At 35.5% G+C, this 27,958-nt stretch overlaps 1 protein-coding gene across 9 annotated transcripts in view; it reads right to left on the bottom strand.

The window, feature by feature from the left end:
• The window catches only part of AKAP9 (A-kinase anchoring protein 9), a 172,293-nt gene that overhangs the window by 16,799 nt on the left and 127,536 nt on the right, over positions 1 to 27,958 (bottom strand). For 4 of the 9 annotated variants that reach the window (XM_069587353.1, XM_069587350.1, XM_069587351.1 and 1 more), the window contains 17 exons: positions 24,758 to 24,920; positions 23,753 to 23,965; positions 22,577 to 22,615; positions 20,946 to 21,178; positions 19,874 to 19,993; positions 18,140 to 18,316; positions 17,412 to 17,516; positions 12,347 to 12,499; positions 11,808 to 11,987; positions 9,778 to 10,854; positions 8,453 to 8,593; positions 7,477 to 7,965; positions 6,998 to 7,061; positions 6,786 to 6,907; positions 6,047 to 6,238; positions 5,590 to 5,778; positions 1,840 to 1,984 (listed from right to left, as the gene is read on the bottom strand). In XM_069587353.1, the coding sequence (XP_069443454.1) occupies positions 1,840 to 1,984; positions 5,590 to 5,778; positions 6,047 to 6,238; positions 6,786 to 6,907; positions 6,998 to 7,061; positions 7,477 to 7,965; positions 8,453 to 8,593; positions 9,778 to 10,854; positions 11,808 to 11,987; positions 12,347 to 12,499; positions 17,412 to 17,516; positions 18,140 to 18,316; positions 19,874 to 19,993; positions 20,946 to 21,178; positions 22,577 to 22,615; positions 23,753 to 23,965; positions 24,758 to 24,920 (3,802 nt within the window). Of the gene's footprint in view, positions 1 to 1,839; positions 1,985 to 5,589; positions 5,779 to 6,046; positions 6,239 to 6,785; positions 6,908 to 6,997; positions 7,062 to 7,476; positions 7,966 to 8,452; positions 8,594 to 9,777; positions 10,855 to 11,807; positions 11,988 to 12,346; positions 12,500 to 17,411; positions 17,517 to 18,139; positions 18,317 to 19,873; positions 19,994 to 20,945; positions 21,179 to 22,576; positions 22,616 to 23,752; positions 23,966 to 24,757; positions 24,921 to 27,050; positions 27,930 to 27,958 lie in introns of those variants that run through there. The other 5 variants (XM_069587359.1, XM_069587352.1, XM_069587354.1 and 2 more) reach the window with 2 other exon arrangements.

Raw genomic sequence — 27,958 nt, 5'->3', positions numbered from 1 at the left:
GAATAGTTGATATGGGTGAGGTTTCCACAGGAACTCATTTCATAGTGTTTATACTGTATATTTTTTCATTTTGTACTTTTCTATATATATGTCACAGTTTGCACATACAAAAAGGTATTAAAAAAGAAATGGTTACTTCCATTGAGGATTTCTTTTTCTTTTAGGTTATCCTCACACAGAGCTTCAAAACAAAGAAAGATAATGAGCTTAATAACTAAACAACCTGATCAAGGCAATGCCTGCTCCCTTTAAATTAAAATTAAATATATCTGTTTATATGGGCTTCTCAGGTGATTCAGCGGTAAAGAATCTGCCTGCCAATGCAGGAGATGTGGGTTCGATCCCTGGGTCGGGAAAATCCCCTGGAGAAGGAAATGGCAACCCATCCCAATATTCTTGTCTGGAGAATCCCATGGACAGAGGGGGATGGTGGGTTATAGTATATGGGGTCCCAAAAGAGTTGGACAGCAACTAAATAACAACAATCTGTCTACATATCAGAAAATTTCTGTCTCTTGGATTAAAATATTCTGTAAGAGTTACCATCATTCTCTCTCCATACGTAGCTGTTGCTGCTGCTGCTGCTAAGTTACTTTGGTCGTGTCCGACTCTGTGCGACCCCATAGACGGCAGCCCACCAGGCTCCCCTGTCCCTGGGATTCTCCAGGCAAGAACACTGGAGTGGGTTGCCACTGCCTTCTCCAATGCATGCCAAGTGAAAAGTGAAAGTGAAGTCGCTCAGTCGTGTCCAACTCTTTGCGACCCCATGGACTGCAGCCTACCAGGCTCCTCCACCCGTGGGATTTTCCAGGCAAGAGTACTGGAGTGGGGTGCCATTGCCATACACAGCTAGCTAAAGTTAATTTCAACTTCTGTAGAAGATAAAGGGCTTCCCTGTTGGCTCAGACGATAAAGAATCCACCTGCAATGTGTAAGACTTGGGTTTGATCCCTGGGTTGGGAAGATCCCCTGGAGAAGGGAATGGTTACCCACTCCAGTATTTTTGCCTGGAGAATCTCAAGGACAGAGGAGCCTGGTGGCTACAGTCCGTGGGGTACAAAGAGTTGGATACAACTGAGGAACTTTCACTCAGCCATAGGAGATAAAAGCAAAGTCCTCTGCTATTTTAAAGCACGTCCTTACCAGCCTGTTTGGTGCACATAGCATTTTCTCTCTTGCGACTGAGCAATAACTCCCTTACTTCCACCACTGCCGTACATGCCAAGTCACTTAAATCATGTCTGACTCTTTGCAACCTCGTGAACTGTAGCCCTCTATGCTCCTCTGTCAAGGGGATTCTCCAGGCAAGAACGCTGGAGTGGGTGGCCATGCCCTCCTCCAGGGGACCTTCCCAACCCAGGGACTGAACCCGGGTCTCTCAAGTCTGCTGCACTGGCAGGCAGGTTCTTTACCACTAGCATTCACCACCACCACCTCCTCCCAATTTCAAGAACTATTGCTTTTTTTTTTTTTTAACATGGAGCAATAAGCTTAGATGGCATAGCATAACTGAGCATTTTTTATCTCATTCCCAAAGCTGAGTATGAGTTTTTGCCTGGCTAGAAAACCCTAATGTAAACAAATATATTTCAATTCTAAAAAATATTTTAAGTATTATACATGTGTGTTATATATATCTTTTATACATATATCTTAAAACAAACTGGAGACCTCTTTAATCCCTAGAGTAATTAATGCAGATTAACATATTGATAGGAGAATGAGGAAAAAATGTGACTAAGAAGAAATGTGTTTTAACTGAATAATAACAAGGGAAACCAAATGAAACCGTTTCTTTCACCCATTTATGTCACCATATGAGCCTGTCCTATAGCATACCTTGGCTTGGCTGATCAATCTCTTGCTCTCTTTTCAGAGTCGTTTTCTTAATATTCATTTGAGCATGCAGTGCTTGAATTTCAGCTAACAAACTCCTTCTGTCTGCTTTTTGGAGGCACTCCATAGCTGCTTGATATTCAATACCCTGTTTAAAAAAAAAGTCAGGAGGGTTGTAAAGACAGTAACATTAAAAACCAGGAAGTCTGAAGAAGTATGACATGCTAAAATTTTGGGAAAAGTTATTAATTTTCTCTTCCTGATCATTAGGATTTACTTTTCAGATTATTAGTCTTTGCATTTATTTCAAAAATCTTTGAACACACGATAAAATATGATGAATAATATACTTATTACTTAGCACATGTACTTAGCCCAAGAAATAGCCCCTATACAGCTGAAGTCCCTTGGGTACAAGTCTGTGAACACACCCTCCCCTGCACTATCTGCTCAAGAAACAACTAGGTTCGAAGACTGGTGTTACTTTCACGCACTCTGTATAATACATTATATACACACACACCCCCTAAAATATATACAGCTCTGTCTTACATGTTTTAAAATTTTATATAAATGGCATCATACTCCATTCATTTTTGCTTTTTTCACTGGATACATTGGTGAACCATCCTGGCTGACACACACAGCTCTACTTCACACTCATTTCAATGTCATATAGTACTGCCTGGTATGAATAATATAGCACATTTTATTTGAGCATTTTTCATGTATTTATTGAATACTCTTTTCTTTCTTTCATGAGCACATACTTTAACACCTGTCCATTTTTCCACTGACTGTTCTATTCTCATTTAGTTCAGTTCAGTCACTCAGTCATGTTCGACTCTGTGACTCCATGAATCGCAGCACGCCAGGCCTCCCTGTCCATCACCATCTCCCGGAGTTCACTCAGATTCGCGTCCATCGAGTCAGTGATGCCATCCAGCCATCTCATCCTGTCGTCCCCTTCTCCTCCTGCCCCCAATCCCTCCCAGCATCAGAGTCTTTTCCAATGGGTCAACTCTTCACATGAGGTGGCCAAAGTACTGGAGTTTCAGCTTTAGCATCATTCCTTCCAAAGAAATACCAGGGCTGATCTCCTTCAGAATGGACTGGTTGGATTTCCTTGCAGTCCAAGGGACTCTCAAGAGTCTTCTCCAACACCACAGTTCAAAAGCATCAATTCTTCAGCACTCAGCCTTCTTCACAGTCCAACTCTCACATCCATACATGACCACTGGGAAAACCATAGCCTTGACTAGATGGACCTTAGTCGGCAAAGTAATGTCTCTGCTTTTGAATATGCTGTCTAGGTTGGTCATAACTTTCCTTCTAAGGAGTAAGCGTCTTTTAATTTCATGGCTGCAGTCACCATCTGCAGTGATTTTGGAGCCCCCAAAAATAAAGTCTGACACTGTTTCCACTGTTTCCTCATCTATTTCCCATGAAGTGATGGGAACAGATGCCATGATCTTCATTTTCTGAATGCTGAGCTTTAAAGCCAATTTTTTCACTCTCCTCTTTCACTTTCATCAAGAGGTTTTTTAGTTCCTCTTCACTCTCTGCCATAAGGGTGGTGTCATCTGCATATCTGAGGTTATTGATATTTCTCCCGGCAATCTTGATTCCAGCTTGTGTTTCCTCCAGCCCAGCGTTTCTCATGATGTACTCTGCATATAAGTTAAATAAGCAGGGTGACAATATACAGCCTTGACGTACTCCTTTTCCTATTTGGAACCAGTCTATTGTTCCATGTCCAGTTCTAACTGTTGCTTCCTCACCTGTATACAGATTTCTCAAGAGGCAGGTCAGGTGTTCTGGTATTCCCATCTCTCTCAGAATTTTCCAGTTTACTGTGATCCACACAGTCAAAGGCTTTGGCATACTCAATAAAGCAGAAACAGATGTTTTTCTGGAACTCTCTCACTTTTTCGATGATCCGGTGGATGTTGGCAATTTGATCTCTGGTTCCTCTGCCTTTTCTAAAACCAGCTTGAACATTTGGTTTGTAGATTTCTTTTCTTGTGATATTTCTGTCTGGCTTAAGAGTTAGAGCAATACTGGCCTCATGGAATGAGCTGGCAAGTGTTTCCTTCTTTATTTTGCCAGAGTTTGTGAAGAACTAGTATTACTTCTTTCAACATTTGGGAGAATTCACTCATGAAGCAATCTAATCCTGAGCCCTACTTTGTGAAAAGTTTTAAAACTAATAATTTAACTCTTTGTTACAGGTCTTCTCAGATTCTCTACTTTTTCATCAGTTTTAGTAGTACTTATACTTTTAGGGATTTGTCCATTTGATGCTACTGTAAATAATTATTTCTAAAATTACACCTGGGGCTTTCCTGGTGCCCATGGTCAAGATTCTGCACTCCACTGCAGATGTGCAGGTTCGATCCGTGTGTGCCTGTGTGCTTAGCTGCCCAGCTGTGTCCAGCGGACTCTCTGCGACCCTCTGGACTGTAGCCCACCTGGCTCCTCTGTCCATGGGATTTTTCAGACAAGACTAGTATGGTGAGTGGTGGTTGCCTTCTCCACGGGGTGTCTTCCGATGCAGGGGTCAAACCCATGTCTCCCGTGTCTCCTGTACTGCAGGATTCTTTACCTGCTGAGCACCAGGGAAGCCCTTTGATCCCTGGTGGGGGAACTAAAAGTCCATAAGCCTCATGTTGTGGCCAAAATTTAAAGGGTGTTTTACCATTTTCTCTAACTTAGTCTCCAGAAAACCCTCTATCTCATTTACCTTTCAGAGAATCAAATTTTAGCTTTTCATCCTCTCTACTGTACCAGTGTATCCATGTCATTATTTTTTTCTTTATTACAGTTGAGCCTCATTATTTGTGGATTACATATTTAAGAATTTGTCTACTCATGAAAATTTATCTGTGACCCTAAATTCAATACTTGTGATGCTCTTAACAGTCATTCTCAAACATGTGCATAGAGCGGCAAGAAATTTAAATTGCCACATTCACATGTTTCTAGTGGAAATCGAGCAAGGTGATATTTTGCCATCTTTTATTTCTTATACTGTAAACAAGTGTCCTTTCTGTCATCCATTTAGTGCCGTATTTTTGGGTACATTTGTGCTTTTTATTGACGATTTTGCTGTTTAAAATGGTTCCCAAGCATAGACATGAAGTATTGTCCAGCACAACAAGGCTGAAAGATACGTTACAGAGAAAATGCATGTGTCAGAAAAGTTTTAAGTTACACTGCAGCTGGCCATGAGTTCAACGTTAATGATTCAACAATACATAATCAATAGGGTGTCTTTAAACAGAAATGCACATAAAACAAGATTATATATTGATTGCTTGACAAAAATGTCACCGCCAGGGACTCACAGGCATTCCCCTGCTGGCAATGGTTCAACAGTCACAACAGCTTTACCAATCTTACTACTGCAAATAAAGAGAACTGATGGTATTTTATTCTTTCTGTTTTCTTTAGACCTATTTTGTTTCTCTTTTTCTAACTTCCCAGATTGGCTGATTAACTCATTAATTTTTAGTCCTGCTTATTTTCTAACATAAGAGAAAATGTCTGTAGTAGTACTTTTTATCCTAAATATTCTTAGTGGCTCCCGTTAAAATTTGAACCTTAAGACTTACTTTAAAACTAATAAATAACTCATTTTCTATAAATAACTGTAAGTATTTCTAATAAATAACTAATAAAAGACTCATTTTCTCATTACTACTAAAAAGCACTCTTTGTCTTAAAGTTCTTCTTACAGTCTCATTTTGATACCTGTTCTTGTATTCTCTGCTCCAAACAGTGTAATAATTCAACCGCATCTCCTGTACCTCGAGCTGTCAGCTCAGTCTGAAATGCGGCTAGTAAAACACTGTGCTCCTTTAAGAAAACCTGCTGAAGAGCAAGCAGCAGTTCACCTCGCCAGTCGGAGGAGCTCTCATGAGGTTGAGAACTATCATAAACCTAGCAGAGTACAAAAAACAAAAGTTAGTTTTCAAATACACTAAGAACTGTTCTAGAAATGAATCTGTCTGCTAACCAAAATCAACACTGGAAGTCTAAGATGATACAAGTTTACTTTCAACTGTGCAACTTGGAGCATTTAAACAATACATAGAAATTTATGTGAAAAACATCATAAAAAGACAACAGTTAATTTGGCAAACAAAGTGCCTTATTGTTGATAAAAATCATATAAGGCTACTTAAGATGCACAATAGTCTTTGAGTACCTTGGCTTCTCTTTGCACTTGCATTTTGGTGATTAAATCCTTAAGAGATGAGATTGTACTGAGGTAAGCTCTTCTCTCTTCCAGCCACAACTCTGACGTCTGCTGAGCAGAATGGTCTTCTCCGTCACTACAGGGAGACTCGGTGAGCGAGAGCACCTGCATGCCTTCATTATGGACAGCTCTCAGCAGCCCCTAGAAGCCACAACACAAAAGCCAGAATTCAGACATTTTCAGACATGAAGAGAGGAATCCCAGTTAGACAGATTTAGAAAGGCCACTGCAGAAAGGGAGTGCCAGCCTGCCATCACCGAATGCTTTCTTCCTGCGGAGGGGCACACCGATCCCGGAAGACTGCCTATGCCCTTACCTGGCACTCATTTCCTAGGTTCTTTCTACTTATCTAGCGTGCTCTTCTTGGATTTATATCAGGCACTAATTTGACCAAAAGAAATATGGAGAAGATAGGTTCTAGACTTTGAGACTGCTTTAATAATTTGGCAAACAAAAATATTAGGAATGGAAAGTTTTAACAATCTTTATACAATTAAATATACTCTAATTATCTGTAAAATACAGAAATAAAACTAGAGCTGCAAGTTTCCTTCTAGCTACGAAATTCTCTCTTCAGAGAGATCTTAATATAGTAAGATCTTCTGTACTAACTTCTAGTTAAACTATTATGTTCAACATAGAAACTACACTCACTAAGTTTTACTCAAAGTTGGATGTCTTTTAGTACCTTTATTTTCTTTGGAAATGAATCTCCTGAACTTTCACCTTCTTCTCCTTGGCCTTCCGACGCCGTGTCAAATCCTTGACTTTGTGAAAGATAAATTCCCTGACCCCAGTCTGATCCAGAATCTAAAACAAAGAAAACCATTGACTATTAAAGAGAAACAAACTCTTTTTTAAATAAGTACTATAAAAATTCCAGAAGTTTATATAACTTACCACTGGAACATATTTCTCTAGTTTGGTAAGCATCAGCATGTGTTAACTCAGGAGTTGAGGAGCCCTAATCAGAGAAAACAAAGAAATAAAACACTTATTGCTTTATTAAAAAAAAAAAGGTCCAATGAACATTTTACTTTTTTGGTAATGCTGTCAAACAAACAAATATGTCACACCTTTCACAATAAATAAAACTATCCATGGTTTACAGTAAGGCTTTAATTTTCTTCTTCAGGGATATTACCATAATAAGAGACATTAATAAACTAAGGAATGATAATATCAGGTTCTAAATCTGCATAGGAGCTTTGTAGGACATTACTATTTGACTGTACACAAAAGAAAGATTTTAAATTGTAGTTTTATTATAAGGAAGAAACTGCCCCCAAATTTGTCTCTTAACAAAACATTTTGGAGGGAAAAAAAAAAAAAAAACCAACCACAGAATGCTGAAAAAATACACTGTGAAGACCAAATACCTCTTTAGACCTCAGACACTGGATCACCGCCTTCAAGGTACTACACTCCTCTGTCAGTAACTGGATAGCGACATAGTGATCCCTCTTTAAGGTTTCAGCTTCTGAAATGTGTCTGGATTCCATATCCAGGATTTCGGCAGCATGTAGTTCTTGCATCTGCTCAATCTTTTCAGTAAACTGATTAATTATTTCAGTGACTTCTTCTGATGAACATTCCCTCTGTAAGTCAACCTGGACTCCTGCATTTCTAACAAGAACTTGTGGAGTCTGATTGCTGCTGCTGACCTTGAGGGTCCCATCTGTCTGGGATGCGGAGCTCTGACCCACTTTCATAGGAAGTGGCTCTAATGTGCAGACCTTTCTGTCTTCTTGTGCCTCAGTATTATCTTCTCTTTCTGAGAAGCAGGCTAATTTTGCTTCTGCCTTTTTGAGTTGATCCCTAACTTGGCTTAAATCTTTCTGGAGAAATGCCGTATATGTTTCTTTTACCTAAAACATAAAACAACAGTTTAGAACATTCAGGTAAAAATATCACATGTAGAATTTAGGGTTGAGAGTATAATTCATGTTAATATGCTCATTTTCCACAGAACAACAGGAAAAACATTTCAGAAACAGAGTTTTCATACACATCTGCATATATGTAGCATCACAGATTAACACAGAAGTGAAATCATTTTATCGGACTCTATTTTTGGTTCTCAGGGGTTAACATCGATCTTTCTCCTTTTTCATTAACTAGACTAGAAGATTAAAAGCATCCCCCTTTTAAGAGACTAAAAGATTAAAAGAGATTCCAAGTAAAACCAAACAAGAAAGATGAGAGCAATGAAATTTATAATAACTTTTCATCAAACTTATGAAAGATTTTTAAATCCTAGCTGTTAAGTTATAGATCTGGGATTGTTTTCATATTGAGAGAATATACACTTTGAAATAAAATAGGTAGAAACAGAAGCTATGTTATTAATTTTACCAAAAGCTCTTCTTGAAGTTTTTCTGCCTTCTCTTTGTAACTGGCAAGTTCTTCTTTGGTAGCTGCTGACTCTGCTCTAACAGTCTCAAGCTGACCCAAAAATCCATTTTCTTCATTGGTATGAATCAGCTCAGCAGTGGTCTGAATGGTAGTGGAAAACACAAACACGTCATTTTCAAAAAACAAAGCCAAATTCAAGGTACTTGAATATTTCAATAAAGCTTTTTCAGGAACAACTGCCTATCAGATTAAAGGGGTTAAAATGACCTATTTTCTTTCAGCAAACAGGGAAACTCTTCAGAACCATCATTTTATATTCTTGAGTCAGTACACACACACACACACACACACACACTGATTTTTCTGGGAATGAAAGGTAAATCATGTCAATTGAATATATCCTAAAAAATTTTATAATTAATGAAACAGTTTCAGTTATCTATTCAAAAAATTTTCATATCACTCTCCTCAAAAGATATGAGGTGGTTTACTAAGATATTTCTTAGATATTAAGAAATAATAAAATCTTACTAAGATATTTTAATCATACGGAAAGTCACATTACTATTTTAAATATTATTTACAGTAATTTATATAGTTTCAGTTAGCTAGAAGGAAAAAGCCTAGCAAATGCAAAGAATTACTACTCTTTGACAAATAAATATTCATAGGAACCTAATATATCAGTTAATTTCTGGTGTTCTGTATAAGACTACACAATACTCAAAATTGCAAATATATAAAGTGAGAATCTGAAAATTAAAGTCCTTCCACATCTGTCCTATGCTAAGAAATACCTACGCTTTCAGAACTTTACATAAACAGACTTTCAGAGAAGAAAGGATGAAATCTAACAGAGGTATATATAGAATCTTAAAAGCAAATGATTTATCACTCATACATCAATGCACTAGAACACTAATATATTCTGATATTTTTCATTGTGTAAAAGGAATGGTAACACTTAACATGCATGTTAGAAGAAAGAGGGAAAAAACCCACCCAAGTTCCAGAGGACATTTGCTACACTTAACACTTCTGCGTTTCTTGGGACTGCTCTACTTACGACTGCTCATAATGACTATGGCGGTAAAATAAATGCTGTGATTTTAAAACTATACAAAATACAGTCTGTATCCATTATTCTAGTGATAATAATATGACCGTCCAGAATGGTAATTTTTTTTTTTATAAAAACCCTTTATATATGGAATTGCTAGATATAAAGAACATTGTATGAATGTAATAAGTTAGTAGTAAGTTTAAAGAAAAGGGAAAAGAGTTTCTTAAGGTATTTAAGTGAAAAAGATCAAATACAAACTAACCTTGGGAACTTCAAAATCTCCTGGAGGGCTTCTTTCCCTTTCTTTGCTTCCCTGTTTTTTCTCATTGTCCTCCAATAGCTTCTGCAGTTCTAGTAGCTTCTTTTCTTTTTCCAGAGCATTTTTTTCTGCAATTTCTATCTGTTCTTTTTCTAAAATCAAACTAGTCTGCATTTCAACCACCTGGCTTTCTAATTCTGATATTCTCAAGGTCAGTGCTGACACATTTGACTCCATTTCATTTTCTGTTAGTTGAGTCAAATTCTGTATATTTGTTCTTTCAGGTTCTGATGAAGTTGATTGTTTATCTTGCCAGAATTTTGCATATTCTTTAACTGCTTCAAGTTGGACTTGACTCACAAGAGCAGCAGCAACTTTTTCCTCAAGTATATTCTGTAGGTTTACAATCTTCTTTTTCAACACTTCTTTTTCAGACTGGCCTTGCTCCTGCAGGTCCTTCATCTGCTTATGACACTGGGTAAGTTCTAAGTCCTTTGCGCTCACAGTGCTCTCGAGCTGCAGCACCTTTGTTTCCAAGCTGCTTATGGAAACTTTGCTGTTTTCTTCAAAACAGCTGAGGTGAGTCTGATTTTCTAGGGGCTGAAGAGCATCCTCAGGAAAGACTACCTCTAGTCCTGGTTTGTTTTTGTTCAGGTCATCTATAGCCATGTTAGCACTTTTCTCTGGTATGCTATGGATTTTTCCAATATTTTCACGTTCTCTCTTTAAGTTGTATAATTCTTCTGTTAGTTGGTTCATTTTTAAATTGGTTTCTTTAAGTGCGTTTTTCGTCAACGCCATTTCTTCATTAGTGTTTTCTACTTGCTGTTCCAAAGCCAGTTTTTCAGCTGTTACCATATCCAACTGATGTTTTAAACTATCTGCTTCTTCTGGAAGAGAATTAGCAACCACTGATGTCTTTTGTTCAATATTTGCCAATTCCTGTTGAAGTTTTTCAATCACTTCATTCAGCTGCTCGATTTCTTCTTCTCTATTTTTCTTCACACGCTCTTGATCACTCAACAAACATTCTATCTGGGTTTCAAGATCCCTTATAAGTTCATTTTTTTCTTCAATAACCTATCAGTTAACAAAAAAGCAACAAATGTAATAACTATGTATTTATATTTGGGGAATTTTATTTTACTAAGGCAATATTTTAAAGTATTGATCACATACACAAAAATAATATACTTCTCAGAAATACTAAATTTTCATATAGACCACAAGTCTTACATCAGACCAAAAATGACCTTAATTAGAACTTCTTTTAGAAAATTATTATAGAGTAATTTATGCATTTAATAGCTGATTTCCTATAAGTAAAATAGTATCAATACAAAGGATGAAAGTATTAAAATAAAAGTCTATAACAGATAGTGCTTAAATATCACTATCTTATTTAAAAACTCAACATAATAGAAGAATTTTGAAGTTTTTAATATTTCGGTTAGAATGATATGATGAAATCTGAGTTACCAGAGACTATGAAACATCAAAAATGTTTGACAATATTAGGAATGGATACAAATACACATAGCTTGTTAAACTAGTATGTCTTAATAAATTAAAATTAATGGATGAAAGAGAATTAGGTTTTATTTGGTTTTTACATTCAAAGAGAAACTGAAAAATAACAATTTTGCCCTTTAAAATTCTAGTTTAACCACTATGAAAAACATTATGGAGGTTCCTTAAAAAAAGGAAAACAGAACTACTCTATGATCCAACAATTCTATTAGTGGGCATATATCCAGAAAAGGCAAGAAGTCTACTTTGAAAAGTTACACACACCCCAATGTTCACAGCAACACAAATTACTATACATAAAAAAGATAAGCATGAAAGGATCACTGTATAAGCAGGGAACTCTGTTTAATATCTTATAATAACTTATAATGGAAAATAATCTGGAGAAAACTAGGTCTGTTTGCTGTACACCTGAAATTAACACCATAGGGTAAATCAACTACTTCAATAAAAATAAAATTCTCATTTAAATAGTTTCATATAGTAATTTTTAATTAGTGTACCTTGTTATCTGTTGTCATTTTAAGTTGATGCTGAAGTTTCATAATTTGCTCATTCAATCGGTCAATTTCTACCTCTTTTTCTTGCATTATTTGAGCAAATTTCCCAAATAGTACATGTTGATCCGGATTAGAGATAGCATCAGATTCCTTTATGATAAATCCCAGTTTCTCCATTTCATCCTAGGAACAAAGATAACCATCCCAGTTGATAGAGCATTACATGTGATCTTTAGACCATTCTGTCAATTAACTCTTACCAAGCTATAGCACCCAAAACGTTCAAAGCTACTATATAATTATTGTAAATCAATAAATCTTAAAATGTTTTGATAAAGGTCTCCAAAATTTTTCGTATCTGATGAATTCAAACGTTTATGTTGGGTTGAAGATAAACTCTTATGTAAATCCATATGCAGCTATTATTCTTCTGTTAAGCATTATGTAGCAGCTGGATTTAGCAAATGCTTAAATACTACGACTATACAAGACAAAAAAAACCAATGAATTATTTAGAGGCAAACTTTTCCTTGAGCAATTACCTTAAATAATTTGTTTTCTTGTTCAAGTTCTTGTAGGCGGGTAGTAGATTCCTTTTTCTGTATTTCTAACTGCATATGTAGTTGCTGGACTTCTTCATTCTTATTTTCCAGTTCTTCTCTGAACTGTTCTAACTGCTCTTCTAAGTTTGTGATCTTTGATAGCAAAATTATCAAAGGGAAAGAGAAAAACAACTGTTCATATAGATGTTTATTTGCCAAGAGAGAATGAAGCCTGCTGGATTGAGCTCTACAGGACACATGCTTAGAACAGGTGAGCCATGAAAATAAAGGAAAGGGGTTTCTCTAAGCCAGATATAACTGCGTGGTTTCCAGACATTTTCAAACTAAAGACTTTAAAACTATCCTTCCTTCAGAGGAAGGCTACAAGGAGCCACTTCCTACCAAATATTATCTTCTGATAGAGCATAAAAGAGTCATGAGAGGAAGGGAAAGAATCCACATTCTTAAATCTTATTTTATGTTAAATTAACGGCTATCAAAAAGGCTCAAGAAAGCTGTAGAATTAAGTCAGTTATTTTAGCCACCAAGTGAGACTAACTCGATTTAGTCCACATTAATAACTTAAGGTTTGGCAGCGACATGCCTTATTTGGGCAGAAGGGAGCAGAGGCAGACTCACTTAGGTCTGACATACACAAACTTACAGAGTAAGTTAGTAAAATCATTTTAGGGGAAAACTAGAGTGTTCCCATGCGTAAGACAACTGAAATTCAGCTCTGAGCGCAGATTACCACTAATGGTAAAGCAACTGCTCTTTGATAGTTATATGGAGATTGAAACTAATGGTGAATAGTAAGAGCTAATTGTATTTTAAAAACTGGGCTTGCTCGAGGACAAGAAGAGTTGTTTACCTCAATGCTTTGCAAGTTCTTAGTATATTTTTAATGAATGGATTTTCAAATGTTTATTTATCTAGTGATCAAAACTGCTGCATTAAGACCAACCTAAGATACAAGGGCAGCATTTAGTGGCAGGTGGCCCAGAGAACACTTATAAAGCATTCATCATCTTAGAACTTGAAAGGGGGAACATTCTGATTACACACCAACATGTAGTCAGATGGAGGAGGAAATGGCAATCACTCCAGGATTCTTGCCTGGAGAATTCCATGGCCAGAGGAGCCTGTAAGGCTACAGTTCATGCAGTAACAAAGGGCTGGACACGACAGAGTGACTGAGTACAAGCAGTCAGAATTATATCTTAGCACTAGCAAAGCAAAGGCCTTCAAAATAATTTAAGCTAATATTTCTGTAACAGAAATCATATTTATACTAGTGATAAACAGCCATCATTCATAGCTTCCCTGATGGCTCAGATGGTAAAGAATCTGCCTGCAATGCAGGAGATTCAGGTTCAATTCCTGGGCCGGGAAGATCCTCTGAAGAAAAGAATGGAAACCCACTCCATATTCTTGCCTGGAGAGTTCCATGGACAGAGGACCCTGGCAGGCTACAGCCTGTGGGGTTGCAACGAGTCGGATGTGACTGAGCAACTAACGCTTGCAGGCCATTTCCTGTTAAGACACTGCATGATATGCTTTATATGTATTATTTTTTAAAAGCCCTGTAATGACTTTATACATCTTTACTAGGATTATCTCCATTTCAAGATGAGGAAGGGAGTCACTGAGACAGGAGTCCCTTGTTCTGCAGTCACAAGGCTAGTATGTGGAAGTCACTTTTGAACCTCAGGAGTTTACCTCTGGAACCTGACATTCTTAACTATTATTCATCCTACTTCTAATAACTAATGTCTAAGACCTACATTTAAATAATTTTAATACTGGTATTAAACTGAGTAATAACACCTGAAATATAGTTATTAGTTGCACACATATAATTATCAGGTTAGTCTCCTGAAAATTATGATGATTATATCTTCTTCAAAGTTACCTAATAGATGACATTTACATTTCTTCTATCTTCTATGACTACTTTTGGTGACAAGGTATTATTTCAACACATACATAGATATTTAATCTCAAAATTGCTGCCCATTCCTGTCTCACCTCATACTTATTTTCTTTTTTGATAAAATAGTTTACGGTTAAATTCTTAGCCTTAATATTCAAAGTGTAGTCCTAGGAGGAGAATTAGCATCACATGGGAACATGTTTGAAGCACAGATTCTCAAGCCTCACCCTGGGCCTACTGAATCAGAGTCTTCATTTTAAAACGATCCCTAAGGAGATTCATAGAGCATTCAAGTTCCAGAAGTACTCATCTAAAGCACTAACATTCCCATCATGAGCAGCTGAACTTGAGGCATCAAAATAGAGACTTCAATTCCCAAAATGACACTGTGAGGCCTTCTTTCCTCTTCTCAGCCAGACTTCAGTTTTGGTCCCTGGTTGTCTTATTACTGAGGCTATGACAACCAAGAACCAGAAAAATATTATTAAGGTTTAAAAACAGAATGGCAGCTTTTTGGTTTAACCTTGTTTAATTTAGCTACCAAATGATATCTAGATTGTCTGGATTACATTAATTAGCACCTATTTGTGTTTTAAGAATTTTTTTTCTTTCCAATGTGTACACACACACGCACGCACGCACACACATACACGCGCGCTTCCCAGGTGGCACTAGCGGTAAAGAACCCTCCTGCCAATGCAGGAGACATAAGAGACACAGGTTAGACCCCTGGGTCTGGAAGATCTCCTGGAGAAGGGCATGGCAACCCACTCCAGTATTCTTGCATGCAGAATTCTATGGAGAGAGGAGCCTGGTGGGCTACAGTCCACGGGGTCACAAAGAGTCGGACACGACTGAAGCAACTTATCACAGTCCAGCACATACATACATATATATACATCCTAATTAGACACGAGGTTCCTTGAGATTGGTGCTGGTTTTAAAATGGGACAGTGGTGCTCTACAACAAATCCTGAATGACTGTCTATGATAATTTCTCATCAGCAAGGCAAAACGTGCCCGGATGTTTTGGCAGTAAAGCATCACAAAGCTCCAGAATGAGAGAAATTGAGGAGGAATTCTTGTTCAGCCACTCACTGTGTGAACATGAGCAAGTTCCTTAACCTTTATTAAGATCTGGTTTACTCAAGAATAAAGTGGAAACACCAAAAGAACCTATCCTCAGGGAGAGCATAAGGTTAAGGACACAAGGCATTAATTAAAATACCGACCACGTTCTAGCACAGACCTCAACAAAGTTAACTATTATTATTTACTATTGTCATTTGTAAGTTAGATCTCATTGCTGCTGCTGCTGCTAAGTCGCTTTACTTAAAACCTATACTACTGAAAGCATCTTTTTCTTGAATTCTTGTATTTCTCTCCACATTATTCTCCTTCTCTTATACAGCCTGAAACCCTTATCTTTTAAGGTTTTCTTTTCTTTCACTCCAATTTCTAAATATTATAATAAACTTTTAAAAAAGTTGTACACAAATTTAGGCTATGAGAGTAGTGGGAAGTATCTCAAATATAACAACACATAGACATCCTATGTTTATACCGTCAGATATCTGAAAACATTTGTCTAGTGCAGGAGAGAATGCTTAAGAAGTTATTTTCATTAAAAGATATGTTTCAATTTTACATCCCTATCTTTCAGTCTCCAGTTACTGAGTGACTGGGTTCTGATAGAACACGTGTCACTGTTATTCAAAATTAGTAGACCAACTTTGTTGTTTAGTCACTAACTTATGTCTGACTCTTTTGTGACCCCATGGACTGTCGCCCGCCAGGCTCCTCTGTCCATGGGATTTCCCAGGCAAGGATACTGGAGTAGATCAAGGTTAGCTGTCAGTTTAATTCTTTACTCATTCAACAAGTCTGGCTCTGTTTCATCTGTAAAAACTGGTAGCTAGTTGATACAAGCTCTCTAAGGTCTCTTGCAATTCCAACAAATATAATTCTAAGTAAGCAGGAGACAGTTATTGGATCCTTACTTCAAGAAATTAAGCAGTTAAGTAGTATTAAATAAAATTCAAATGACAATATAAAATTTTACTATATTGAATCAATTATTTCTGCCTTGTGACAAGTTTTGGAGTCCCATCTTTTTAGAAAGCAGATCATCTATTTGACTATTTAGTGTAATAGAAATCTTTAAATGTTAATTCTTTTTGAAGCACACATCAACAAAAGTAATTATATGTCAACAAAAGTGTCCCCAGTCACTGACATGAAAGCCAAAAAATAAGATAAATAAGAATCTCTCAGATAAACATTAGTCAGTACTATGGGATAATGCGAAAATAATAATTTTCACGAAAATAATCATTTCCATTATTTACATAGATGACTTTTTTCTTCTCTAAACTACAAGTTCTCTGAGCTATAGTTTTAGGTGACATCTAAATCAATCTTTTTCTCAAAGTACTCATTAACATTTATAAACTGTTTACACTCAATAAATACACATCAAATGTTCTGAGAAAATTATACGGAAAGAGATAAAAATGCAATTGAAACTTCTGAAACATTTAAAATGATATGCTATAGCTAGATAGTAAGGTACAATATGCTAGAGAAAAACTGATGAGAGACAAAGGTTCAAATAATTAGGACTTGAAAATGATGGCTGTTTTAAAAGTGCATCTTCTGGTTTTCTCGGGGTAGGGGGAAGGGAGGGCGCACAAAAACATAAAAGAACTTTATAGAATTAAGAACATGTTTATTAGTACACTGTAAAAAGGCACTACTATCTCCCAGGGAAATATAACTTTAGAAAAAACAAACTCCACAGGAAAGCAGCAGTAATTCAAAGCCTACGGCAAGGCCAGGAGGAAGATACTTCCTTGTGCCCCAGCACTAGTCTCTCTCCTCCCGGCCTGATCTAATCCATACTTACCAGACTGGCCACCTTTGTGTCCTCGAAACTCCCTCCTCTGTCAAGGCCACTTGCCCCCTTCTTCATTCCAGTTTACTCGTTCAAATGTTTACTGTCTTCAACGGCAACTTAGGCAATGAGCTAAGAACAGTCTATATACTTTGGTTTTGCACCATAAACTCCATTCTAATCAAATTAAATTTTCTAAAGTAATTCAAGCCACATTTTGTCATTAAAAATAAACTTACCTCTTTTTCCTTTCTGTCTATGGCATCTCGCTCTGCCTGCAATTGTATCTCCAGAGACAATTCTGCTTTAGCTTCTACAGCTCCAAAGTGTTTCCGGTCCTCTACCTTTAAATACATAAAAATTTTCTCAAAATTTCAGACATTAAATCCTAATTATCCATTTTAATTGGAGAAGTAACAGTTCTGTTTCTTGAACTAGAAGTAGTCTACATTAGTGAACAATCAAAAGTTACAACATTCACTCTTGAATGCACTTTATATAAATTAAAACAAGAATGCCTGACAATCTTAAAATTCATTTCTCAGGTAAAATGAAAGCTAACCCCTCATCTCCTCCACTCCCAAATTTCCTTATCCTGCTTTTCTTTAGCATAATAGGAACAGATATCACTGCTTCTTTGTCTGGGGCACGGCATCAGCCTGAACTGGTGCCTACAGATTTTCACTTGGCTGTTATTTTAGAATCAATAATTATTAATGCTTAAAAGGGTAATTAAGTCTTCTGGCTTAATTAATCTTTCTTAATCAGGACTCAGTATGCAAGGGATATTTGGAGAAAAGAATAAACAGAAATGGTTATGATGTTAATGAAGACATACAGATACATTATGCAATAATATCAACAGAGTCCTTAGTAATTTTTTTATGTAAATAAACTGATGTTCATGTAACTAAGCGTAATCTGTACTAAAACACTAGATAAAATTAACCCAAAGAAAATGTCACACCTTTTGAAAAGTGTCTGCACTAACGAGTAAGGCTTGCTCCAGCTCTCTTACTCTGAACTCCAGTTTCTCAATTTCTTCATTCCGCTCCTGTATATCTCTCTGAAGCTGCTCTTTAGACAGCAAAAGCTCACTGCACTTGTCTGTTTTTTCTTTCAGATGATTTGTTAACTGCTCAACCTGAAAATATAATAATAAAAAACTGTAATGTTAAAATATGTAAGGATGTTAGTAATAAATCTATCCTCCTTTCAAATTTTTTTAGATACTATGCTTAAGTTTTTTTGATAAGGATGGCACTATCACCTCCAACTATAGCAGCATTTTCTGAGTTGATGCATCTAAGCAGCACTAGTTAAAGAGAAATAATATTGCTTTCACCAATTCTTTTAAGAGCTCTGTTAAGACTAAGGTTTTCCCTAGCTAGGAGGAAAAAATAAATGCATTTTTGAATAATGTTGAGTTGTAAGCTCTAATGGCACAACCACACTAAAACCTAATAAAGAAAACAAGTTTACACAGTACTTACATTCATATGTGAGATACAATGACCTAAAAAAACTTCCACGGATTATACTTTCCTTTCCACCAACTGTTTATCAACACATATAATAATACAGTGGTTCTAAAATACCATAGGGACAGAAGGGAACTGGGGACCCTTTTCCAATACAGTTACTTGGAAAAAAGTAACTTTTCAGCCCACACATTCCACCAGCCTAGGGGAGGGATCAGGATGCCAGGCAGTGCAAGGGATCCACGTGCCCCGAAAAAGTGATTCGGATAAGAAGCAGACGGAAGGATACAGGAAAGATCAATAAGAGAGCTTGTGAAATTAGTTCTCAAATGAAGAGAGAAAGCTTATTTAAAAAAAGAAATATGATGGTAAGAAAAAAAAACTCTACCTTATTTCAGTGAGATTCTTAGAGGAAATTATCTAAAAATGATACTTCTTCCTTAAAACATTAAAAGAAATGCTAGCTTACCTACAATTAGAGGTTGAGAAAGGACAGTAATAAAGCCTGAGGAGAGGCTTGAACAATAAAAGGTGGACTAAGACTTGGAGTGAGGTTAAAGGAGAAGACAATAAAGCAGGCATAGCAAAATGGCACAGTGCACTGTTAACAGCTAGATGTTTCTTTTTTTGTTTTTTTGATCCTGAGAAAATCAGAAGCTAGAGAATCAGATCTGGCTAAAGAAGAAGAAAACAAATGGATCACAATGTTTTGGAAGAAAACCAAAGACGTACTTTCTTGTTAGTTTCCTTAAGTTTTATGAATGAGGCAAATCACCCTTTTTAAATGTAAGGAAACAAATAGCAGGAAATGACTAAGTTCTAGAGCTTAAATATTCTTTTGAGGCTCAACAAATACACAGCTATTTTTCAAAATATAGAATATGTCAGGAACACAACGAATGACTACAAACTCGGTGGGGATTGCTAACTTTTCTACTGCTCCAGTAGATAACGCTTTTCTACATCAGATTCCTTCTGGCTTTTTGTTTTAAAGATACCTTTTGTTAAATAAGACTGTAGATAACATTTTATGACAATGAGTTATAGGTATTTTATACTTCTTTGGTATCTTCACCTTCTCATATTGAAGTAATATTTAAGTTTCTGATTTTGAAAACTGATATACAACAGAAAGAATTCAAGTTTTTAAAGATATGAATCTTATTTTATACATAATATACAAATTAATGCATGGAAAACAATATCAATAAAAACATTACCTCTCTAGTTTGGTGTTCACTGATAGGCTGGAATCGAGGCACGACCTTAAGCTGTTGTTCTAGTTTCTGTATTTCCTGTTGGAATACATCTCTCTCGTGTTCTCTATCAACAGCTTGCTCCTAAAGAGTAATAATGATAGTAACTGAAGAAATAATATTTACTGATGTTATTATTTCCCTTACTTCCCTTCAATTGTAGGTACAGTTGTCTGTTTGAAGATGAACAACTGATGGTCACAGAAATGCTCCAAACCAAAAAGGTCTGAAAAGGTAACACTTGTTGCATGGTACGTAGCGGCTACTAGTAAGGCTCCTGTTGTATGATACATAACCTAGGGCTCTTCAGCAAAAATGCAAGCACTGAAATGTTATCTGAAGCACAACATTTTTTAAAATTCAAGTAATATTAAATACAAAATGAAATTTAAATGGTCTCCTTAAAATGAATTTACTTTTTTTGGAACAAAGGAGGACTCCCAGTATTTAAGCTATAGTGGAACAAACTGTGTTGTAGATACATTTTTTCCATTTTAATCTAGGTTTTTTTAAATACCTAAAATTACAAAGTGTGTTAGAATCTGATTCTCTGATCTGTGAAGATAACGTTAAGACCTAAATGAAACTCCAAAGAAGAAAATCCACATGAAATTAGAGATTTAACATCTTTTTTGGAAGACAGTAATGACAGCATGAAAACAGTTGTAGTTCACTGCTTCCAGGGCACACTGTTACTTGTGTGTATACATTACGTTTTATGGGTGAAATGGTGGACAATTAGCTCTTAGGATCCTTACTTGCTCTGACTACCAGTTCAGAAAAAGACTAGGACAAGTTTCTTAACTATGAATCTGGAAAGGCTAACTGGTAGGGCTTATTCATAATCTGTTCGTACTGCTTTTAATTCTGAAAGCTGCATAATAAAAATTTTTAATTGAAATAATACTTTTGAATTAATTAGATGACACAGATAAAAATAGTAGAAATTAAGTCTTTTCATAATTTAAAATCCACAACATAGAATAGTAGCAAGTAGCATTCCAATGAAAAAATTATTAAACTGAAGAATACTTACATCTAAAAATTTTCTCATTTTTTCTAACTGCTTTTCCAGTGCTTGGTTTTGTTGTCTTAAATCCATTAGCTCAGCATTTTTTTCCTGTTCCAGTTCTATAAATCTACTGACTTGTTCTTCAACATCTATTTCTAGAGCTTTCACTTGTTTTTGAAGGTCATCACGCACTTTTTCAGCTTGACACTGTACCTCTAGTTTTTCCTTCATCAGTTTTTCTGTCTCCTGTAGTAATTCTGTTCATGAATGCAAAAATATACTACATTAAGTCACAATTAATGATGTTGTGATAGGGAGATCACCGATAACTATGTTCGATTTTAACTTCATGAAATAAAGGGGCTGAGTTTCATTTCAAAAACATGTAAAAAAGGAAAATATTCATTTGAAAATATCAGAATAACACATTCCGATATAAGTAAGCAAGCTAGTACCAATAAAATCAAACAGAATTAACAAAAAAGAATTATGTCCTATCATTAAAAACAATAAAAGAACACAGCAAATGACCCCCTCAAAGTCCACTTTCACTACAAGGAAACGAGCAAAATCTAACCAAATTCAAGCACAGAAATAACTCACCTCAGGCGAAAATCAATCCATTCTAAACCTGTAAAGTCATTTTTATATGCATATACAACACACATGAAAATCAAATACTGTAAATCTTTAACCAAGGTAAGTAAGAGTTACAGAAAAGAGGCATAACCAGAATCAGAGTTTCCTGTTAGTCTTACTCCTTATTTGACCCACATTCCCGAGTTAGTCTTACATGTTCACGTGTGTGTGTCAAGGGAAAACTGACAGGTATGAGAGGCAGTGTGGTGCTTAGGCGCAGAGACTGTGAGCTAACGTCCTAACTCCACCACTTGTGGCATTTAATATGATGTCCTTCAATTTCCTTGTATGTCAAATGGGAGTTAGTAACAGTACTGACCTCTGAGTTATTTCCCCACAATAAGTTAATTTATAATATGTCAAATAAGTTAATATATCAATGTGTGAAAAACAGTGCCTAGACTATGTAAGCACTACATATACATGTAAGTGTTAGCTATTATTATTATTAATCATATAATAATAAATTTTCTACAGCAAAGTAAAACAATTCTCTAATGAAGAAAATGGAATGAATATAACTCCAGAGTCTTTACACTAACTGGTCTGTCAACACTGTACTCAGGAATCTACAGAAAGCAGCTTTCCTTTTAAACAACACTGATTTAGATGTTAATACAAAAGTAATCAACCAGAAAGTCTCTTCACTGAATTTCACTGATCTTATTGATACCATCATCTTAGATACTGATTTAGAAAAGAGTACTGTAAAAAGTCACAGGTTGTGAGAACTTAATATATTTGTCAAAGAAAATAACTTTTAATTTATATTATATTGCCTACCACTATTTCATCCATTTTCTTGAAAAAACTGAAATAGTCTTAAGCTCTGTGGGAATAATATGATGATAGTCATTATGAATCTCAGTTTTTAATTCCAAATTTTTATTGTAAGGAAAGTTTTTTTGTTGTTAGAAAAACTTGTAAGTATGAAACACAGCAGCAAAGTTAGAGATATGTTAACTGACTGAAAAATCCAAGGGTCACCCAATGGCCATGCAACTGTGTAAACACACCTGCTCCAGGCGCTGCATCGACTGCAGCATCTACTAGTCCTATTGGGAAAAAACACACACACACAACAGAACATGGTGATTTACGTGTCAGCTACTTCCTAAGACAGAGTAATGCACACACACACAGAACAACTAGGAGTAAAAGCTGAACATACTGACTGTCACAGGTTACATTTTGAGGTGTATTCAAATTCCTTGAATATTTCACACGCACGATAAATATACTTTGCACATGAAAGATGCCAACCCTAAACCTGTATTAAATAAATCTGAGCAACCAGAAAAGCTTCACCATATTATAAGAATGTATGTGGTATCTCTAAATTGATAGAATTTAATTAGTGAAACTACACATTTATAATTCTAACTGCATGTATAATATAAAGGTGAAAGTGAAAGTCACTCAGCTGTGTCCGACTCTTTGCAACCCCATGGACTAGACAGTCCATGGAATTCTCCAGGCCAGAATACTGGAGTGGGTAGCTGTCCCTTCTCCCAATCCAGGAATCGAACCGGGGTCTCCTGCGTTGCAGGCAGATTCTTTACCAACTGAGCTACCAGGGAAGCCATAATATAAAGGTGACAGGATATGACTAAAAGGATTTAAAGTTCCATTGTTACAAAGACTGACACCTATTTTTTAAACCACTAATTACCTAATTTCTCATTTAAGAAAAGATTAGAGGTTATCTGTAAACTTATTTATTCTTTGAACTCCTGCTTACATTCAACTAAATGTCAGCCTGCTTCTAACAGCCTTTTCAATCTATTATCTTGCAGGCTGAAATCCACCCCACCCTGCTCACAACTAGTGCCTGATCAGTGCTCTTAGTTAGTTAATCCAGGCGTACATTTTGCTGCCTTTCTGCAATTAAAAGAACTAAATCTCATACAACTTAAAAAAAAATCCTGCTTCATTATATCCAGCTTTCTCTTTAGGCAGAGCTTGAGGAGATACAAAGAATTATCTTTCCTGTTATCATATGCCAAAGGAAAAAGGAAAAAAAAACCAAACCTGATTCCACATGATTGGCTAATAAGACAATTACCAGTAAGGTAGGCTTTCTTATTATTTTTCAATCCCTATAGAAAACATAAATAATGGCACTGAAAGGGGAAAAAGAAGTCATCTTGAACTTTTAAGTAACAGTTCATATAAAGTCGAGAAATACGTACGCTGTTCAACAGGGCCTGCCTCTGCTTTCATAGCCTCCTTCTGCCTCGACAGTAATTCTCTTTCTTCTTGGATCTGCTGTTGCTCTGCTTCTAGTTCTTGTAATCTATTACCTGCACATAACAACTCCTGCTCAAGACGATCTATTATATCAGTTTTTTCCTGAATTTGCCTTTCAAAAAGTGTTTTCTCATCTGCATAGCCATCAATGACACCTATAAAATAAACAGAGAATGCAATTATTATTTCAAATTTTGCTATTATATATTTATATAAATAAAAAAGGTGTACTGTCAGTAAATTTTAAATCATTTCAGCCTATTAAAAATCTTAAATCAATTTGCTGCTCATAATAGTAGCAACTATAATATGTTCAATACAGTATTCTTATTAGCCATTGTGTTTAAATATGAAATTTCTCTGAATTTTCTCTTGTTATGCTAATTTATCACATCATGTTGGTGTAACATATTTTATTAAAGAGACAGGTTCCTGGAAAGCTTAATATAAATCAAACGCCTGTGGACTGAATCACATTTTAAATATACTAGAGAAAGTTGATACTTTAAGTGATTCTAGAAGCCCGTCACCCACAATAGCATGGTACGATATAAATAGCATGGGGCTTCAGCGGCTTAAATCCTGGAATCAGCATTTAAAGGTGACTTCGAACAATTTATTAGTATCTCTGTTCCAGTTCCCTCATCTTTAAATGAAAAGAGCTGTCTTAGGATGGAGGGATTATGGTAACAACTCACTATCATTCACTTTTGTATTTTCTAAGATTTTAAATACTTTCATATAATTCTATTAAGTACTTTTATAATTAAAAACTATATGTAGTTTTAAAAGCTGCTTAGAGGAATTTTGAAGACAAGCTACAACTATTTTTCAATGGTCATTTGAAATTAAAAGTAGATTGCTGGTTTCCAAACTTGGCTTGCACCAAAATCTATTTTTAGACTTGAAATTTCTCCATCCTCAATAGCCAACAGCAGGGCACTCACCCTCAGCCTTACTGAGCTCCACAGCCAGCTGCTCTCTGGCCCTGGACTCCTCATGAAGGCGCTCTCGCAGCTCTTCTTGGCATTTGAGGGACTCAGTCACTTCTTGTTTCTGTCTAAACGACTCACGCATCAATTCTGTCTGTGTAACTTTTGCATGTTCCAGCTAAAAAGAGAGGGAAAGCATACACAAAGGAAGACAAAGTGTTAAGAATATCAGTGCCATTCTCCATGAAAGCTTTAAAAAATTTTTTTAATGAAAATAAAGATATACCGTTGAACTGTAGTCATTTAATATTTCTAGTGCATGCTAATATTAGTAGATAGAGCAATTCCGTAGATACTTCAGCTACGCACAAGAGATGTATAAAGAGATGTATTCTAACTTTACTGAACAGAAATAATTGCTTCTTACTGCTAGCACCTGCATTCTCTGTTTTTACTGAAACAACTATAAGGGGGAAAACTGAGCTCAAATGTTTCTAGTACTTAATATCAACATTATTAAATTGAAAAAAATTTACCACAGAATTTTAAAATGTACCATAGAAAATAGATTTTAGAGTTACTAAACAAGGCTTTTGGTGGTAACTTTTTGTTTTTGGATAAATCAGTATCCCGCCAGCATGTAACTAGCCTTGTTTTAAATATCATTCATAACTTATTACTTGAAAGTAATATGAACATACATTTAAGAGTCATAATTGAAAATTAAAAACATTTTAATCACAAAATATTTTCTAAAATATCTCTAGTAATATGCTGTTACCTCAACAAAGATAAAAATTCGTATATATACATTTTTACTTTTGACTGGCAAAAGATTACTTTCCTTTAATGTGGATAACCAGTACATATTAATTTTTAATATTAAAAAGTGATCATAAAATATGAACTATTTATATACAGCATGCTTCTGCACTTATAGTCAGAGTCAATATTTTAAAAATAAATCAACTGCTTCCACATGTAATTTTTTTCTGTACATTATAAAATGGCTGCCTGGTAAATATATGAATCTCTAAGAGTTCACAGCTTGAACTAACTAGGATATGAGCTTTTTCCTTCTTCAAATTTACTATACAATTACCATACACTTACAACAAAATAAATACTTCTTTTAGAAAAAATTTTAAAGTTTGCTTCTATATTCTATCTCTTGACAAGGTATAAAATTTCATTAAGATGCATTTAAATATTACTGTAAAGCCTACAAGAAATATCAGTAACTTCAGTTTTACAAAGCAAAACAAAAAAGTTGGCAGGGACTCAAATACAGTAGATCCAGCAAACAAATGCCATTTATTACAGCAGAGAGCACCAACACCTTACTGGAATAAGAGATTCCTTCAAATATTTATGTAAACATTTTAAATGTTAAAAAATCTCTTCTATCTAGGTAAGGTACAGTTTATTCCTAATATTTATGTAATACCTATACCTAATAATGTGAAATATATAAAGATATCATATTCAGTATTTTCAAACAATTTTAAAACTACATTAAAAGTACTTATAAACAATTAGTAAATATTTTGTCACTCTAACATGTAAAAGCTTCAGGGGAGGTAATGAAACTATTCTGAAAGCATCTGAAATATAAGGGAGTATATCGCTAAAGCCATGAAAGTCACTAAAAGGGCTGAATAACTTGGAGTAAATCATTCACAGCATTTAAAAGTCAAATGAACCTGAAAGATTAACTATGCTAAATACTCTTAACACTGTTCACAATATACATTTCACATAAAAAGCAGGAAAAGGTATTTTCTCACAGGATTAGTAGACATATTAAATATAAATTTCTTGGGCAGTTAGCAAAAAAACTGAAATTGGAACCCAGGAATTCTTTTTTCGTTTCTGGAACTAGAGCCAATATGCCAAATGACTGGCTCAATGACAATTCACTTAGCTATTTTAGGTGTGAGAACGCCTATTCCCTCAAACACAACCAGCCTGCTTTTACTAAAGACTGGCATCACAAACACAGAGAAGTCAGATTCTTAAGGACAAGCAGGATCTTTTTAAATAGCTTGTCTGGCGTGGCAGAACTGAAATATTATCTCATTTAGCTTTATGGAATTAAACACATTGCCAAGTTGGAGCTTGTGGATGAAATTTTGCCCTTCAATACATTAATCATTACAGATGAATGAACCAAACAGGAAAACAAGATTCTATTCCATTTACCCTTACCAAAGACATTTAAAGTTCATTTCTCATTATAGCTTTTTTCACTAAATATATAAAAAACTGACAGCATAAAACTATAAAAAAAACAAATTTTTATACTTACTGAATAAGGAGGGGTAGGCAGGGAAATTTTAGAAATAAGCTTTAATATGTGTCCATTTCTTTTATGAATAATATGAAAAATAGAAGTATTAATAATTACTGAGTTATTTTCATCCAAATGTTCACACAGAGGAAAAGGATGTGGTAATGGTACACGGGATTCAACCTCATAGATGTCTTCATCTTGTTCCTCCAACCACGAGTCACTAAGTTTGACAGTTGCCAAATAGGTCTTGTACGAATCCATTCTAGAAGTTATAGCTGCTAGTTTTCCTTATTTGCTTTACCAGTTTTCCACTACACTAAAAAGTTCTGTTTACTTTATAAAGATATACCATAGCAATATGAAAATTTTTCCTTAGCACTATCAAATAAACATAAAAATTAATTCATACAACTAAACAACAAAAGAAAAAAACCCCACAAATAAGAAAAATTAGGTCCCCACCAGTCTTCAGCAAAACAAAACAAAGAAACCAGAAGAAAACAAAAACAAAAAAACAAAACTAAAAGCAAGTAAACATGTTTTTAATTAGAATAATGACTAAAATGTTGAAGAATGAAAAAATGAAAATATAAATATCTAATTAGCTAAGCAATAAAACTGCTCTCGCTATCAAATATGTCTGTGGAAGTAAAAGCCTTCCAAGTAAAACCTGGCAGGGAAAGTCAAGTTTGAAGTCTCCATGGCAGCAGTCTTAAGAATCGCAGTTGCAACATTATTTCCCTCGTTCTTGCTGCTTCATTCAATGCTCTTCTGAACTGAGCTATTCAAATAGCCTCTCATGCTGAGCCAAAGGATTTTAGTCAGTGTCCCCTGAGGAAAGGTCAGAACACAGGGTGTGGTTTAATGTCTGTACCTATAGGTACACTGACAGGTGGAATCTGAATTAACACGCCCACAAAAAA

This window comes from Ovis canadensis, chromosome 4 (assembly GCF_042477335.2).
Source record: "Ovis canadensis isolate MfBH-ARS-UI-01 breed Bighorn chromosome 4, ARS-UI_OviCan_v2, whole genome shotgun sequence".
NCBI lineage: Eukaryota > Metazoa > Chordata > Mammalia > Artiodactyla > Bovidae > Ovis > Ovis canadensis.
This window is presented reverse-complemented; position numbering and strand designations above follow the sequence as displayed.